Below are 16,082 nucleotides of genomic sequence, written 5' to 3' on the forward strand. Positions count from 1 at the left end.
TGTCAAACGCCAATGAAAAAAGGTGTTGAGAGAGGAGACAATGGAGAAATTCTTGAAATGAAGGGAGCTTTGCAGCTAGGAAGGAGCCTATCAGAGCTCAAGCATCTCGCAGACACAAAACTAAGAAGCAACTGAGGAATTTGCTAGCTAGCTAGTTTGATAGTCTAATAAAAGTTTTCTTCTTGTACAAAATATTTTCTAACATGATGAATTAAATATTTGTCTACATAAACAAATTATCAGTCTAGGAAATTTGTGGTTAGACAATTAAGCCATGCAGATTATACTACAACGATTCGCCTGCTTGTCCATACTTCGAATGTATGATCAGATGGAGAATATGAAGTTCTCGTTTCACATGGCGAAGGCAAAAATAAAAATGAAATTGATAAATATTCGAGTTTCATTTCACCCGTGAGCTAACATGGTGGAAAAAACAATTATAAATGATGGAGAGACGTACGGTAGTTGATGAGCATGTATAACTGTAGGGTAAAATCAAATGATCTGACCAAACACGAATGTCTATGAAAATTTATAAGTTCTCAAAATCTTGGATTTATTGTCTGTTTCAGTTACTTTCTTCGAACATACTTATAAAACTCAAATTCATTAAAAGAGACCGAAAAGCAGTAAAAATCGGATTAATAAAATAATTATTATTAGAGTAATTTAAATTTATACATAAGATGTAAATCATATATCTACTAGCTGCAAAAGAACCCGTTTTACTCCTACTCTCAACACTATCACTGTTAGTGATCCTAGTATTTTGCCTCCTAATCTTTGTGAGAAAGCAATCAACGAGTATCTCAAAATCCTCGCTCGTCCTACTCGTGTATCCTCCACAACTGCTTGTGGGTTCATCGGCACGTAAAAGGTTACTGTCCTGTCTGCTAGTGCTAGGCAGTTTTTCTACTTCCAAATTGCTATTGCTTCTCACTGTCAGCCAATTTTCATCGCATTCCCAGTTGGGTATTTTTGAAGACAAAACAAGATTGTCTTCACCCAATTGTCGTAGCCTTTCCATGATAGGCTTGTTGGAAGGAATATGAACTGTCTCTAACTCTTCCATGGAATCCCATATGTTTGGATGCAATACGTTGTTGGGTGTCTCCGATTTAGAACCGTCAGTTTCCTTCACCGGGAACTTCGATTCTGCTACAAAATCGTGTGAAAGAAGTTGTGTTGCCGACCATCTGTCGGCGGGGTCTCTCCTCAAACACTTGCTTAAGAAATCCTGTGCCTGATTCGAAATGTTGGTTGGTATTTCCGGCACATCACTCGAGAATCCGATCCTGTACAATGCAGAAACAGGATCACTGACGTCAGGCCATGGTGATCGTCCGGCGGCCATCTCGATGACCGTACACCCAAGTGCCCACACGTCAGCCGAGCACCCTTGTTGCTCGCCGCGTGCCACCTCTGGCGCCATGTAAACAGGGGTACCAGCAATGGACCAAGAGGCACTCGACGCCTCATCAGCTCGCCTAGCGCAACCCAAGTCAGCGATTTTCACCCCGTCATCTGTAACCAAAACATTCTGGCCCTTGATGTCACAATGCACTATCCCTCGATAGTGCAGGAATTCAAGGCCAAGTAAAATCCCACGAGTGTACGATCGAACCGTGGCCTCCTCAAGGTAACCACCGTGCTTTTGGATTGCATCCATGACGGTGCCTCTAGGGGCATATTCCAGGAAAAGATTGTATAGAAGTTTACCATTCTCGGATGAAATGTCACACCCTTTATATCCTACGACATGAGGGCAGCTTAACGTAGACAGAATCCTCTGTTCCTTTCTGAGAGATTCTGACAGCGAAAGCTCAGAGGACTTAACAGCAAATACACGGGATTGGTCAACAGTGGCGACACAAACGGTGGCAGTGGAGCCGCGGCCAATGGTTCTACCGCGGGTCCAATCCATTTGAGAGGTGGAAAAGCTTGGAAAGGAATGTGAAAATTGAGTTTCAGTTTGGAGAGTCGAATAGTTCGGCGAGTTGGGTACCAAGCATTTATATACAAAATTTGAGGCTTTACTCTTTAGTTTGGTAAAGGTTTGGCTTTAATGCAAAAAGGAAAAAGAATGCTTCTTAACAGCACCATGTTGGAGGTTTGTGACCAATGGGGCGGCCGCCGTTTCTTTCTATCTTGAGACCAGAGCATTCCACGCGGCAAAAGAAGATTGGATTAAATGCTTTTGCGGGTTGCTTACTTGGTTAGCTAGCTTAGCCACGAATCATACTGTTGTGTTCTCACATGAGCCGCATGCTTAGAGTGCGGTGCTAGTTCGTTGGGACAATGAGAGGTCCCTTGTAAATGGTATATTCCTAGCTTTAATTAGTTGTGTTCTAAGTTTTTAACACTAATTAATTACTTCAATTTAATCCATAGTACTTCATAGACCAGCTGTTTAATTAAGGAAACTCTTACTTGTGCTATTATATCTCAACGGTTCATGAACTAGTTAAGTTATATACTTATTTAGGGTTCTATTCACCCTTTGCGCAAAGTAGATAGTTTGAAAAAGTTGCATGCAATGGCTACTTGTCAAAAAAAAGAACATGATCTAAGCGCCTAACAGAACACTCAACAATCAGACGATGGATAACTGATTCTTGCATCCACCATAAAAGGAACATTGTTACCTAAACTAGTAGATATGGTTAGTTCCAGTTCTTGGATTTATTATGGGTGCAAGACAAGGCAAAAGGATTGGTGCAGTTGGAATTTAGTTGAGAGAAGGGAAGACAGAAACCTAATAAACCCAACCGATCTGCCCAACTCATATTTTTTCACAAACCCAACCTTCCTTGTCATAACTTGGTTGGTTGGTTGGTTAGTCAGCTGGTTATGAACCTTTTTCATTGTAATTGCTTTTGTTAGACCCCTTTTTGACGCATTGCGTGGCTGATTTTTGTGGCATCTTCAAAATGACGTCCTTTTCAAGTAAAACCCAATCAGAGTGTTTGCTTTTTTCTTTCTTCATGTGGCAGCCACCATTTAAATTCCTTTCTGCTTATTGGTTAATTCAGCTTTCGGTAAAAAATAAAGGTTGGGAAGCCACTCTGGTTTTGTCACTTTTCTTGTCATTGCCTACATATATTGTTTTGCATGCCTTATCGCCAATGCTTAATTGATTGTTGCAATCATACGAGTTACTTTTGTTTTTTTCCTTGGCACATACTTGTTCGTTAAGTGTTCAGAATCGAAGTTTCTAAGGAATGTAAAGCTTCCCATTGTCATTTGCCATATGCCAAGTAAATGCTACTTTTCTACCATATTAAACCAGGGTTGGTGAAACGGAGCAAGGACTCAAATTTTTACAGCACGACAGGATTTTAGGTTGAGACCAGTGGCTACATACTTCCACCATCTTTATGAAGTTGTAATAACACCATATTGGGTGATGGACAACATTAAGAACTCAGGTCCCACATGGTAGATCTTTTAATAGTAATGGCAGCTCACCGTGGAGTTGGAGAAGGAAACAAGACTGCATGCATACTTTATTGCAAGTGTTTGGCATCTTAATTTTTCATATCTGGGTTGTTGAAAGTTGAGTTAAAAACCAAACACAAATTAAGTAAATGATATTTATTACAGGATGTAAGATTATGTTTCGTGATAATATGTCACATTGCTTTCTTTGGTTCATATGGGTGATATATTTGGTGTAATATCAGGTGCTTGGCGGTAAAAGTACCATGAAAGTTCTTTTATTAAGAGTCAAATTGTATTTTATCGTTCTATTAAAAATGAGTAAATTAGTTCTTATATGTTAGATCAATTAGTACTTTGTTCCATTTAGACTATTAAAATCTAGTCACTACATGTCAGAATAATGTGCACTTGACACGCCAGATGTAATTGGTTGGTTATTCTGTCAACCATTCCAATTTTTAACAATAGAAATGTATGAAATTTTTAACACAATGGATCAATTTGCTCTTTGATCTAAGATATAAGGACTAATTTGCCTATTTTTTAGTAAAAGGAGCAAAATGCAATTTGACTCTTAAAGAGGGCTTCCATAATACTTTCACCAGTTTTGGTTGAAGGAATATAAGATTAAATAAGAGTATATTTTACTAAATTATTATTGTAATAAAATATCTTTTAAAAAGTTTTTTCTTTTAATATTTTTAATTTCATTTTCATAAAATTATTATCAATTATTATAATTCTTATTTTTATTACAAATTATATATTAAAAAATAAATATATGATATTGAATTAAATTTATAAATCACAAACATGCTAATTCCTAAAAGTGATTGTATCATCAATAATAATTGCAATGATAATTAATATGCTAATAAATAAAACATTAGAGTAAATAATTATAATTTCAAAGTATGGGACTTTCTAGTTCACTATTAAGAAAATATTTTTGTTTTTAATTTTAATTAAATTTTATTTTGATTTTTTGTCTAAACTGATTAAAATAATCAAAACAAAGGATAAATTAGTTTAAATTTTAAAATTTGAAATTAAAATAAGTTACAATAAGATTACACAATGTATTGCGACATATTGACATTATTTAATAATTTGAAATTTATTTTCCGCTAAATAAACACCATAAAATAATGACTTGATGTTTATTTTTCGTAAAATATTTTCATTATTTTATGGTGTTTATTTAGCGGAAAATAAATTTTCAAAAGAAAATATTCTCCAAAACACAAGTTAAACCAATACTTTCTTAAGGAAAATGTCTTGATGTTTATCCCATTAAGACATTTTCCCTTCTCCTCTTCACTCTCATCAATTAGTTGAATAACAGTCGTTCTCCCTTCCTTGTTATCTCTCTTTGTCGGTCCCCGCCTCTCCTCTTCATCTTTATTCGCTGGCCTTACTTCCTCATCTCTGTTGGTCTACCGTTGTCTTACCAAGTCTTCGTTTCTTATCTGCATTTCGAAAGCTTAAAACTAACATTCGATAAGCTTATTATAAAATGTAACATCATGGATCATAATATAAAATTGGATAGGATTAAAAGTATCATTTGCATACAACATATGCAACACTAAGAGCTCAAATGCCCAATAACAGTTTATTTTATTATTATCGTCTTTGTTAGGGTAAGCCTATATGTCCATGTGAACCTGAACTTCTCTATGGTCCATCAAGTATCAACAAAGGCCCTTTTGCATCACTTGGGCTCATATTTATATTTGTTTTGCCCCCACCTCTAAATTATATATATATATATGGGTAGCTGGTTGATACTTGAAAATGAATGAACACTCTTTTTTACGTTTCCCATTCAATAAATATTTGTGAAATTAGGTCATGGCTGATTTAATTAGAGACTAGGTTCAATGAAGAAGGGTATGGAAGAAATTAGAAACCTTGAAATTTGACGAATAACCAGAACTGTCATCGAAAAAGACAGATCATGTTTTAAAATAAAATCCTGTGAAATTTATTCCCTATTTGTCAAACATATACACCTTTTTTTTAATATATTTCTTGGCCCCAATTTAAATCGTCAAATATAAAAGCTATCTAGGGAAGAAGTTACATTGACAAGATGGGATGAGTTGAAAAGGCTGTGAAACCAGCATTAGCTGTGACGAATCATTATACTCTCTGTGTAAATTTTATTCACTTCTACCATACAAATTTAAGGCCAATAATCAAAATGTGACATTCAATTTCGAAGAAAAAGTTTACCGGAGAAATCTTTGGATAATAATAAATTAATTTTTTTAAACATTTACCGTTAAAAATTAACATAATTAACAGAATAACTAAACGTATAATTTTTATAGATAAATGGATAAGTTCTTAATTAAAAATTAATTTAATTTTTTTAATTTAACGTGCAATGACTAATTTATTAATTTTTTAATATAAATATCGTACAAGTCCTCTTTGAAACATTTACCAGAAATGGAATGGTTAAAAAGTAGCGTATGTGTGAAAGGTATCTTAAGGTATATCCATATAAGTAGTAATGTGGAATGTCCTTTTTAAATTCTTTTCTTTTAAGAGTCCACCCTTCACTATGAAAAAAAGTCTAATGGCCCATATTTTGGTTTGACTGGAATCCCCGCCACCCACCACTGACCACCTTCACTTCCAAATTTCAACTTCACCGGTATTAGCCCTCGATCTTTGTTTCTCATACATATATAGCTGGAATCAATTGATTTTCCTCGATTAAGGGGTTGGGATTGACGGAGAAGGATAATTAAAATACGATTAGCTGCCAAATTTAAGGGAAACATGTTATTGTCAAATGGCATCATACTAATCCAAATTTTGAGTCAAGACAATGTGGGTGATTGATCTTTTAATTAATGCATCTCATCAACTATTTTTGGTCTTTACTTGTTGTTTGTCTTCTCTATTTTCTGCTTATATTAATGCCACTCCTTATCTCCTGTATAATCCTGAGCATGAGTCTTGATTTGATATGTTTATCAGTATTTAATCATGCATCCTCATTTGATTAATTGATAACTCAACGCCAAAAGGAAAAACTAATCTCATAATCAACATCCAATTTCTTTCTTCCTATTAATTAATAAATAGGGATACCTACTCATTGGAGAATTCCTGCTTAAAACAAGAATGAAAACATCAAGAACAGGTGGGTTTTCAAATCCATCGTCTCTTTCTTATGCACAATACAACCACAAGAGGACTAATCAAGTTAATTTGCTGGTTATTTTGACAAATTAACGATGACCCCATTAAATAATACTAAATCGATCCCAAAGGGTTTGAAATTAAGAGAGACACGGTTTAACCACGCATAAATAATGGCTGAATGAATTCCCCGGCCCCCCACCCCCGGCTTTCAATTCATCAATTATTTTCAATCCTTAAATTTAAAAATAAAAATAAAAATAAAAATAAAAATAAAAATAAAATAGATTTTTAATGTGTGTATATGTAATAGAAAACTGCAGCAGGCAAACTTGTATTCATGGAATGGCTGGCTGTTTGAATTACGGGACGTTAACAGTTTTTATTTTATTTTTGCCGTGTTTCATGTATGCTTTTTTTTTTTTTTTAAATATGAAATAAAATATTAGTAGTTTAGACTTATTTGGGCCTTTAATATTGAGCCACGCAGTTAGCTCCAGATAGTCAACGAAAAATCTACAGTCAAATTTGTTTTTATTCTCCAATGTTGATTTTGTTTTAATTTTGGGTTTTTGGAAATTTGGATAGTTTAGTGTGAAGGGGCATTGACATTTGACATGCTTTCTTGCTACCTTAACCTGTAACCAAACCCTAGACCAAGCAACATATATATATATATATATATATATATATTAACATTATTAGTAAATTCAACTGTAATAATATTAATATTAATACTATTACTATAGATTCAACTATTGTCCTGAAATGTTTAGCGTCGACGGGCATATGGTTCTAGAACAGGTAAATCAAAAGTCATAAATTATTATTTTTCATTAATTAATTATCTTAAGCTTCCTTGTATCCATTATTCATTGGTTCACTTTTATCATAATATATGTATCTTTAAAAGCTGCAAAAGAGGACCAAGAAAGTTTTTGGTGGGAGGACTGAAGAGGAACGTGAGGGGTGTCGTCGTTGATGTTTGAAACAGAGGGAAAGGTTAATTTTTATTACCTACATCCGTTGACTGCTACTAAATATTTTTTGACTTGAAAAGCTCCTAATATTGGGAAAACGTCTCAACTGGTTTTAACTTCAAAATTCATCAACTTTAGATCTAATTCTTGAGAAAATTCAATCCCGATTTCTCTTTATATATTTTATTTTGTCATGTATCAGAAAATTAGAAATTTAAGGAAATGATCATAGCAATCACATGCATCTAGAATAATATTAAAAGGTTAAAATATGATATTAACCTTGTACTTCTCTGGAATTTTATATTTAGTCTTTGTACTTTAAAAGTTAAACTCCCAACCCTCCTACTACTTTTTTAATTTAAAAAATCTAATCCAATCTTTACATTTGTTGGTAATTTCCATCAAAACTTGTCAACTTAACATGTTTATTTTTTGACAATTGTATACAACATCGTATGAGAATAGTTTAATCAACATACCAAATTGATTAGATTTTGATAGAAAATACTAACAGTGTTAACGGTAGGATTGAGTTTTTTAAATTAGAAAAAATAAGAGGAGTTAATTTTTAACTTTTTTAAGTACACGAATTAAAATTCAGATCTTGCCAAATTACAGGGACTAACAGCCTATTTTGACCTTATTAAAAACCTAAATTAGCAGTTACATTAAACAACTGAAATTTGACTTCAACTTAGGTTTGCCATTAACCGAGAAAAAAATTGGTGAGTTATCAGTATGTTTTTCCTCCCTCACGTCTGCATCCAGTGCCTGTTCTTTTGCGATATATCAAAAATAGCTGTCATTAATTAATTCGTCAAAATAAATTACTAATTAAACATTTTAATATTCACATTCATCTATCTAAATTATACTATTATCTTTTAATTTTTTATGTAAAATCAATAAAAAATTAAACTTAGTTTTTTTGAATAATTTTATTATAGGTTTTGATCATATTTACTCTTTTTGATACGATAATTAAAAGTACCTACCCATTAATAGGAGGATAATACACATGCCCATCGAGTTAAGACTCATTAGAAACATTATAATTTTTAAAACATGAATTTTAACAGTAAATCACTGATGGAGCGAAAAAGAAAATTGATATCAAGTCTTCGATAGGGTTAAACATGTGATAAACCCCTATCTCCTATCTTATGTTCAAAAAAGAAATATATAAATATGTGGTGCATGGTAAAAAAAAGCAACCTTTCTAAATAGGACAACGTCAATGCATGTGAACTAGTTTGGTAGTGTTACATGAATTCCAAGTCCAAACACATGGTTTTGGCTAAAGAAGAAAATTCAGAAGAAAACGTAGTACATGTCGACGTCCTTTCTTGTTTATGTTTTCATTGTTGGATGCTAAAGTTGTTGAAAGCATCGCAGCGTAAAGAAAGGAAACTAGTTTTTTCTATGTATAAGTTGGGATACAATTCGATTTAGTCATTAACTTTTGGCCCTTCATTCAACATGTTCCATCCATTTTCAAAGGTAATCATAAAGTAACTAAGAGAGAAAAATGCAAAACAAGGTCGTCACTGGAGGTTGCAAAAAACCCTTCTGCCGTCTGCCGTATTCAAAATACGAGACATCAATAGGTGTGATTATATATGGAAAAATTAAATATAGGCTAGTATAGTAAAATAAGCTTTTGATTTTTGTCATTTTGTTTGATAAGTCTTATACTTTTATTTTACACTCAGACAAGTAATAAATCCTTAATCTTTAACTGGGATATCCTTAAACAAAACTATTAATATAAGGGCCGATTTAAATATAAATCAAACTATAGGGGTTTGTTCAAAAAAACAAATTAGCTCAATGTGTCTTTTAGTATTTTTGGTCTTTTAATGTATCAGTACTAAGTGATCAATAAATCAAACCATGCACCTAATTCATGTAATATTTGAATCTGCAGCCACTACTTTGTTCTTTTCTGAGTCGTCTTTTACCTAAATCTTAATTTTATGTTAAATTTTAATCTAATGTATAATATAATATATGATTTTTGATTTAATATTATTATATTGATTAAATTTTAATTGGTTCAATAGTTGACATGACATTTTTACAACAATGGTTAAAATTTTATATTTACACCTCAAAGTCCATGGTTTGAATTTTAGCTATTACATCCCATTCCCAATTCGTAAGCTTGTAACAGTATAAAATTTTGTAGACTTATTTATTTATTTATTCAATTATATAAAATTTTAATTTGTATATATTCATTTACTTTCTTTTTTGGATGAATGAAATTGTTTGTGTATGAAGTGTAAAATGATAATATAGGGATAAAATATTACTGATTGTTAAAATTTAAATTTAATCAAAATTTAATTTATACAATTACAAAAGATCATTTATATATATATATATATATATATATATATATATATATATATATATATATATATATATATATTACATGTTTAACCAAAGTTAATGTTATCGTAAAATTTATAATATATTTTTTATAAATTCATGTGAGGGACAAATATTAAACCAAAATTTTATATGCTAAGTACTCATAAGTTTGAATTACCAAAGTTATTATTATTATTATTAGTAATCTGGGTTCAAGTTGTGCTATTCGTATTGATTGTTCGGACTTTACCTATTATTGTAATTCAAAAAAAACTAAATTAAATGATAAACAGCTAACCAAAATTGAAAATTGATTTAGAATTTATTTAATTTAGCAGTCAAGACATGCTTTAAAATATAATGATCCGTTTGGGTTTTATAAACATGCTTTTTAATATATTTTTATTTATCATTTATATACATGGTTTTAATAAATACATATATATAAAAAGATAATAATAATTAATAAAATTTTGATTCACATCATATTATAAATTCGAGTTCTAAACAACCCTATTCCTACCTTATTATATGATCCTGTTTTGCAATGTAAAAAAAAAAACTTTAAATGCCATAGAATATTCCAAATCTTGGGCAAATTTGTTCATCCGAAATATTATCATCAAAGCAATTATTGATGTTAATAAAATAAAATAAAATTTCAATATTTTATCATAAGTTTACCAATGGAACCTCGAATATTATTAAAATGTAGAAAAGAAGAAATTTCATTCAATTTCTTAAAATAACAAACTAGACTAAGCTTTGAAGGGCAAGTCACAACATCCAAATTAAAAAAAAAAAAAAAGTGTTGTACTTTATTTGAACATTTTAATTGTAGACTTTTTCGCTTTTGAGTGATTTTTGTTTAAAATATTAAATTTTGGAAGCTAATTAAAAATGATAATGGTCCTGCTACTGTTTACACCAGGCGAAACTGCAAGTAATAAAATAAATAAATGACTCTTTCCCACGGGTATACAGTCAACATACTGAAACGTGAGAGTCTGACGCTACATGATAGGGCCAACGACAGAGCAAGCCACGGCCCCACCGGGTCGCCAGTCATATGACACCCGATCCGTCAAATTCGTTGACTTGGCTTGGAGCTCCATTCATTTCTCCGTGGCTGTAAATTAAATTGATTGAAGTTCTGTATGGGTAGTTTTAAATTTGGTTCTTAGTTGAAGTTAAATATAAAAATTGTAAGTCCGTTCAAAATAAAATCGTGAATTTGAAGTTTGGTTGCTTGAATATGGAATAAGGTGGATGACATATGGTGTCATTTCCGTGGCGTAACATTTGCTTGTAAAATTAATCACGTGGAAGGCGCCGCGCCCTTCGGGCGGTGTATTTAATAATATACGGATTTCTTCCCTTATTTGTTTTGTTTTACTTTAAATTTACAAAGGAAGGGAGTCAAAACTCTTTCTTGACGCAATAACTCCGTATTTTCGGTCCTAAGCTCTCTCGTCCACACCCGCCTACCGTCTCTCTATTTTTTACTTTTCAATTATTATTATTATTATTCTAACAACTACAAAACTACTAATAATTAATTACGTTTGACAACAAATTTATTTTTTTCAATTCTAATAAAAAAATTTCTTATCCAAACATTTATTCATGGACTACTTTATGATTTTTTCCTCTCGATAATTTCAATCATTTAATATTAAGATAAATATTAAAATTATACACTAATTTTTTATACGATTTTATATATAAAATTTTAGTTTGATTCATTTTTATAAATCACTAATAATATTATCAAATTAATATAATTTTATGTTGAGATATTACATACATAAACAATTAAATTAATCGATATAAAAATAAATTTATTTATTCAATTATTTAAATATGTACAATTAAATCAAAGCCAAAGTTTCATGTATATATAAAAACATGATTCAATTTCATATATATAATTACACTAAATCAAAGTTTATATATCAAATTGCATATTAAATTAAAGTTTATGTATGAATGGGATGCTCTGCTCAAATTTGTGTTATATAAAATGCTGTCCAATGTTGATATATGAGTTTGGTTAAATTAATAGATTATTCGATGAATAGTTTGGTTTTTGTCTATTTACGCAGTTAAATAAGCAAACATGGATAATAATTTGATATTTATTTATTAATGAAGCGAACATAAACAAAATTTATTTATTTTATTTATGTTTATGAGCGATCTTATTTATATGTGTCTAAAGTTTGTTTAATAAATCATTTAAGTCTCATTGTTGTTGCATTAGTATATATTTGATTATTTTCTATCTAAAAATAAAATATATACGTCTATAATTCTATTTATTGTTTGCTTGTATTATTTATGAAAATTATTTGGGAACATGTTCAATTGGAACATGTTCGTTGTTCGTTAACTTAAATGAAAGAATACGAATAAAAGTTTTGAAATTATTAAGGAACTCGAACAAGATTAAAATAAACAAACAAACATAAATAAAGGTGTATTCATTCAAATTCAATTCCTTTACAACTCTATAAATAGATTAATTTTTGAACTTTAATTACTTTATGGAATAATTTTAATTTAAATTATTTTTAAGTTAAAAACAATCAAGTTGCTAATTAAATGTCATCAAAATTTGAAATTGAAATAAAAAAAATGAACAGAAATCCGAATTAGCTTTTGGTCAATTGTCCGAGAAGCCGAAAGGGTAATGGGCTAAAGAAAGTGTTTCTTAGTTATTTCACTCGTCGTTGCCTTGGCCTCTCTATATTTAGTGTCTCAGGGTGAAAATGAAAGGTGGGATTCAACTTGCCAGATGGCAAGCTGACGCACCATCTGACGTAAAAATTATTGAAAAATAAAATCCCGTCAAATTATGAAAAATCCAAAATTGTAATATGTATACTCCAGCTATCTGGTCTACGTTCCAAACCCCTTTTTATTGGCGACCCCTTTGCACCGGAAAGAAGACTTGAAAGACTTTGTAACACATATTAAACACCTTCCCAATTCTCATCTCTCCATTTTCTTTTTCTTCTTTCAACTCCCCATCTTTAATTTGGTGTCTCTGATCTGGTTCAAGTCTTGTTACAGTTGTTAGGTTATTTATGGAGAAGGGATGGGGCCTTACCCTTGGTAATTCTGATCCTGTGTCTAGTTTCTTCCACAACAAAACTAATTCCACCGCTGGACCAGTTTTCCGGTTAAAACAGCACCCAGACATGTTACAGTTCCCTGTTAGCCTTGCTGGCTCCAGGGAGGACCGCCCTGGAACCTCCTCTTCCTCCTCACCTGCCTCCGATGACAACCGGGTGGCGGTTGATGAGGTCGACTTTTTCTCCGATAAGAAACACGGGGTTGTTGATGAAAAGAAAACCGGTACTGTCACCGTCAAGACGGAGACTACTTCTCATGGTAGAGACGGTCCAAGCTCTGATCATTTGGATGTAAATGTAAGTGTTTTATTTTTTATTCTTCTTTTAAAAAACTCCTAAAAAGCAATTAATTTACAGTTGGACTAGATTATTGACGATGAAGCTTTTTTTGTTTTGTTTCTAACTATAGACTGGGTTGCATCTTCTTACGGTTGATGGTGGTAAATCATCGGAAACGGAGGATAAGCGAGAAAAGAATGCGGTACGAGGATGTCTCTAAACGTGAAACATTTTTTTTTTCTTGCTTTTGGTTCTATATGAATCGTCAAGCTAGCTACATATATGCCCAAGGAATCTTCGCCCACTGAATGACAATTTTTTCACTTGATTTCAGCTGGCGGAATTACAAGCTGAGTTCAAACGTGTGAATGCAGAAAATCAGAAGTTAAGAAACATGATTAGTCATGTCAGCAACAACTACACTGCTCTCCAGATGCACCTTGTCACCTTAATGCAACAACACAGGAACCCTGAAGCCAAAAGCACCCAAGAACATGAGGTGATTTTATAATTCTTCTCTCACGTTTGTATTCTTTTTAGGATCATAGGAACTGAGCAAAACATAATAGTATCAGTTGTTATTCAAATTGGTGACATAAAATATCTTGGATGGATTCAGATTCAAGAAGTGAAATCCGAAGTTAAAAAAGATGAGGTGGTAGTGCCTAGACAATTTATGGAACTAGTCCCACATTCAGGCACAGCTGAGACAGATGAGATGACTCATCCTTCATCAGAAGAAAGAACGCGTTCAGGGTCTCCTCCGAACAACGTAGAAGTTGCATCCAAGGATTCTATCAAAGGCAAAAATGAAATTTCTCAGTTTAATCAGGAGGAGCGGGATGGCAAGAGAGAAGAAAGCCCAGAATCTGATGGCTGGGGTCCTAACAAAGCCCAAAAGCTGAATCCCGCAAAGCCAATTGAACAATCTACAGAGGCCACCATGAGGAAAGCTCGTGTTTCTGTTCGAGCTCGATCGGAAGCTCCCATGGTATGTTATTGTGAAGATTCCAATCGATGGATATGAAGTTATTGTTAAATTGTTTGGAAACTAATCTATTGATTTGTTAATCTGATACAGATCAGTGATGGGTGTCAATGGAGAAAATATGGACAAAAGATGGCGAAAGGAAACCCCTGTCCTCGAGCTTATTACCGATGCACCATGGCAGTTGGTTGTCCTGTCCGAAAACAAGTACGTTTCAATCTTTTTCAATGATCTCTTGTTTTGAACTTTGCCTAGATTTATTTGTTTCAAGGCCAGAAACTGATTGGTATATTCACGGTGATGATCAGGTTCAACGCTGCGCTGAAGATAGAACAATATTGATAACAACATACGAGGGCAACCACAATCACCCACTTCCTCCAGCTGCCATGGCAATGGCATCAACAACATCAGCAGCAGCTAGCATGTTGCTTTCAGGGTCAATGCCCAGTGCAGACGGGATCATGAACCCAAATTTGCTTGCCAGGACCATCCTTCCATCCTCCAGCATGGCAACCATTTCAGCTTCCGCTCCATTCCCAACTGTAACATTGGACCTTACTCAATCACCCAATCCTCTTAAATTCCAAAGACCGCCTCCCCAATTCGATGGCCCTTTTCCCGGCCAACCCCAAAACTTAGCCTCACTTTCTGCCCCTCAATTGCCTCAAGCTTTTGGTCAACCACCGTTTAATCAGTCAAAATTCTCAGGCCTGCAGTTGTCTAAAGACATGGGGTCTTCACAGTTGGGCCACCCACAATTGCAGCAGCCTCAGCTTCCCACGCTGGCTGACAAAGTAAGCGCTGCCACTGCTGCTATCACCAATGATCCCAGTTTCACCGCCGCCCTCGCTGCTGCCATCACCTCCATTATTGGTGGTGCTCACCCAAATAGTAGCAGCAACACTTCCAACAACGACAAGTAATGCCAACACCACAAGCAGCAGTCAATAGATCAGTAGGTTTTTTTCCCCGTAAATTATTTAGAGACGACTTCTTTATTGAACCCAATTTCCTTGTTATTATTATTTTTTTCTCAATGTTCTTTAATTGGGGGATTAGGTGGAGATTACATGTTTATATCTTTTTGTACTTTGTTATGGGAGAGGGTTAGTAAACGTACACAAACTTCATTATTTTTTCTTATTGCTGTTTCATTTCAATAATCCAATTCAGAATTTCCAAGTAAAAATACACAGAAAAACATGACCATAATTTCCTTTTCCAATGCGTAATGCATCTAATTTCTTAAATCCATTTTTTAACTTATTTGTCAAGAACAATAAACAATAATATCTTCACAACAAGGTAAAATGATTGAATGCTACATTTACAAGAAAACAAAAGATTAATCTTAAAGAATAATAATAAAAGAAAAAGAATATTACAACTAACGTAAAAATAAGATTCCTAGAAAAAAAAAACAAAATGAATAATTTCTCAATTGGAATATTATTACGTTCTGTCATAAACAGTCAAGAAAATACGGCTACCACCGTTTGACACGTAATTCATTTGCACCGAGAAGAACCAGATGAGAACCAAGGCAGTGGACTTTAGAACGAGACTTCCAGGCAACAACGTGATTGCATTGAAACGAAAATAAAAGAAAATTGAAGGGGATAATAATTACCATTAATTATCTTTGGGGTTGGTTAGAGGTCAAACATGTTCAATGAAGAAGATGTCGGGTAGTAGTATCGTGGATTGTGGTGT

General features: G+C 32.9%; 2 protein-coding genes across 2 annotated transcripts; one reads left to right on the forward strand and one right to left on the reverse strand.

Moving 5' to 3' along the window:
* Nucleotides 1-532: 532 nt before the first annotated feature.
* LOC108450990 (mitogen-activated protein kinase kinase kinase 18-like) lies at nucleotides 533-2,365 on the reverse strand. The gene has a single exon (XM_017748740.2). The coding sequence runs from the start codon at nucleotides 1,925-1,927 to the stop codon at nucleotides 572-574; it is 1,356 nt and encodes a 451-aa protein (XP_017604229.1). The 5' UTR covers nucleotides 1,928-2,365; the 3' UTR covers nucleotides 533-571.
* Nucleotides 2,366-12,872: 10,507 nt separating this feature from the next.
* LOC108450496 (probable WRKY transcription factor 31) lies at nucleotides 12,873-15,581 on the forward strand. Its single transcript, XM_017748149.2, has 6 exons — nucleotides 12,873-13,396; nucleotides 13,509-13,580; nucleotides 13,713-13,877; nucleotides 13,998-14,369; nucleotides 14,460-14,573; nucleotides 14,675-15,581. The coding sequence occupies exons 1-6, from the start codon at nucleotides 13,052-13,054 to the stop codon at nucleotides 15,290-15,292; spliced, it is 1,686 nt and encodes a 561-aa protein (XP_017603638.1). The 5' UTR covers nucleotides 12,873-13,051; the 3' UTR covers nucleotides 15,293-15,581.
* The last annotated feature ends 501 nt before the right edge of the window (nucleotides 15,582-16,082 follow it).

This window comes from Gossypium arboreum, chromosome 5 (genome assembly GCF_025698485.1).
Source record: "Gossypium arboreum isolate Shixiya-1 chromosome 5, ASM2569848v2, whole genome shotgun sequence".
Taxonomy (NCBI): Eukaryota; Viridiplantae; Streptophyta; class Magnoliopsida; order Malvales; family Malvaceae; genus Gossypium; species Gossypium arboreum.

Coding starts and splice junctions, on each gene's coding strand:
- LOC108450990 (XM_017748740.2), bottom strand. CDS start 1,927: ATGGATTGGACCCGCGGTAGAACCATTGGCCGCGGCTCCACTGCCACC.
- LOC108450496 (XM_017748149.2), top strand. CDS start 13,052: ATGGAGAAGGGATGGGGCCTTACCCTTGGTAATTCTGATCCTGTGTCT. Junction 13,397..13,508: donor CTGATCATTTGGATGTAAAT/GTAAGTGTTTTA, acceptor TTCTAACTATAG/ACTGGGTTGCATCTTCTTAC. Junction 13,878..13,997: donor AAAGCACCCAAGAACATGAG/GTGATTTTATAA, acceptor GGATGGATTCAG/ATTCAAGAAGTGAAATCCGA.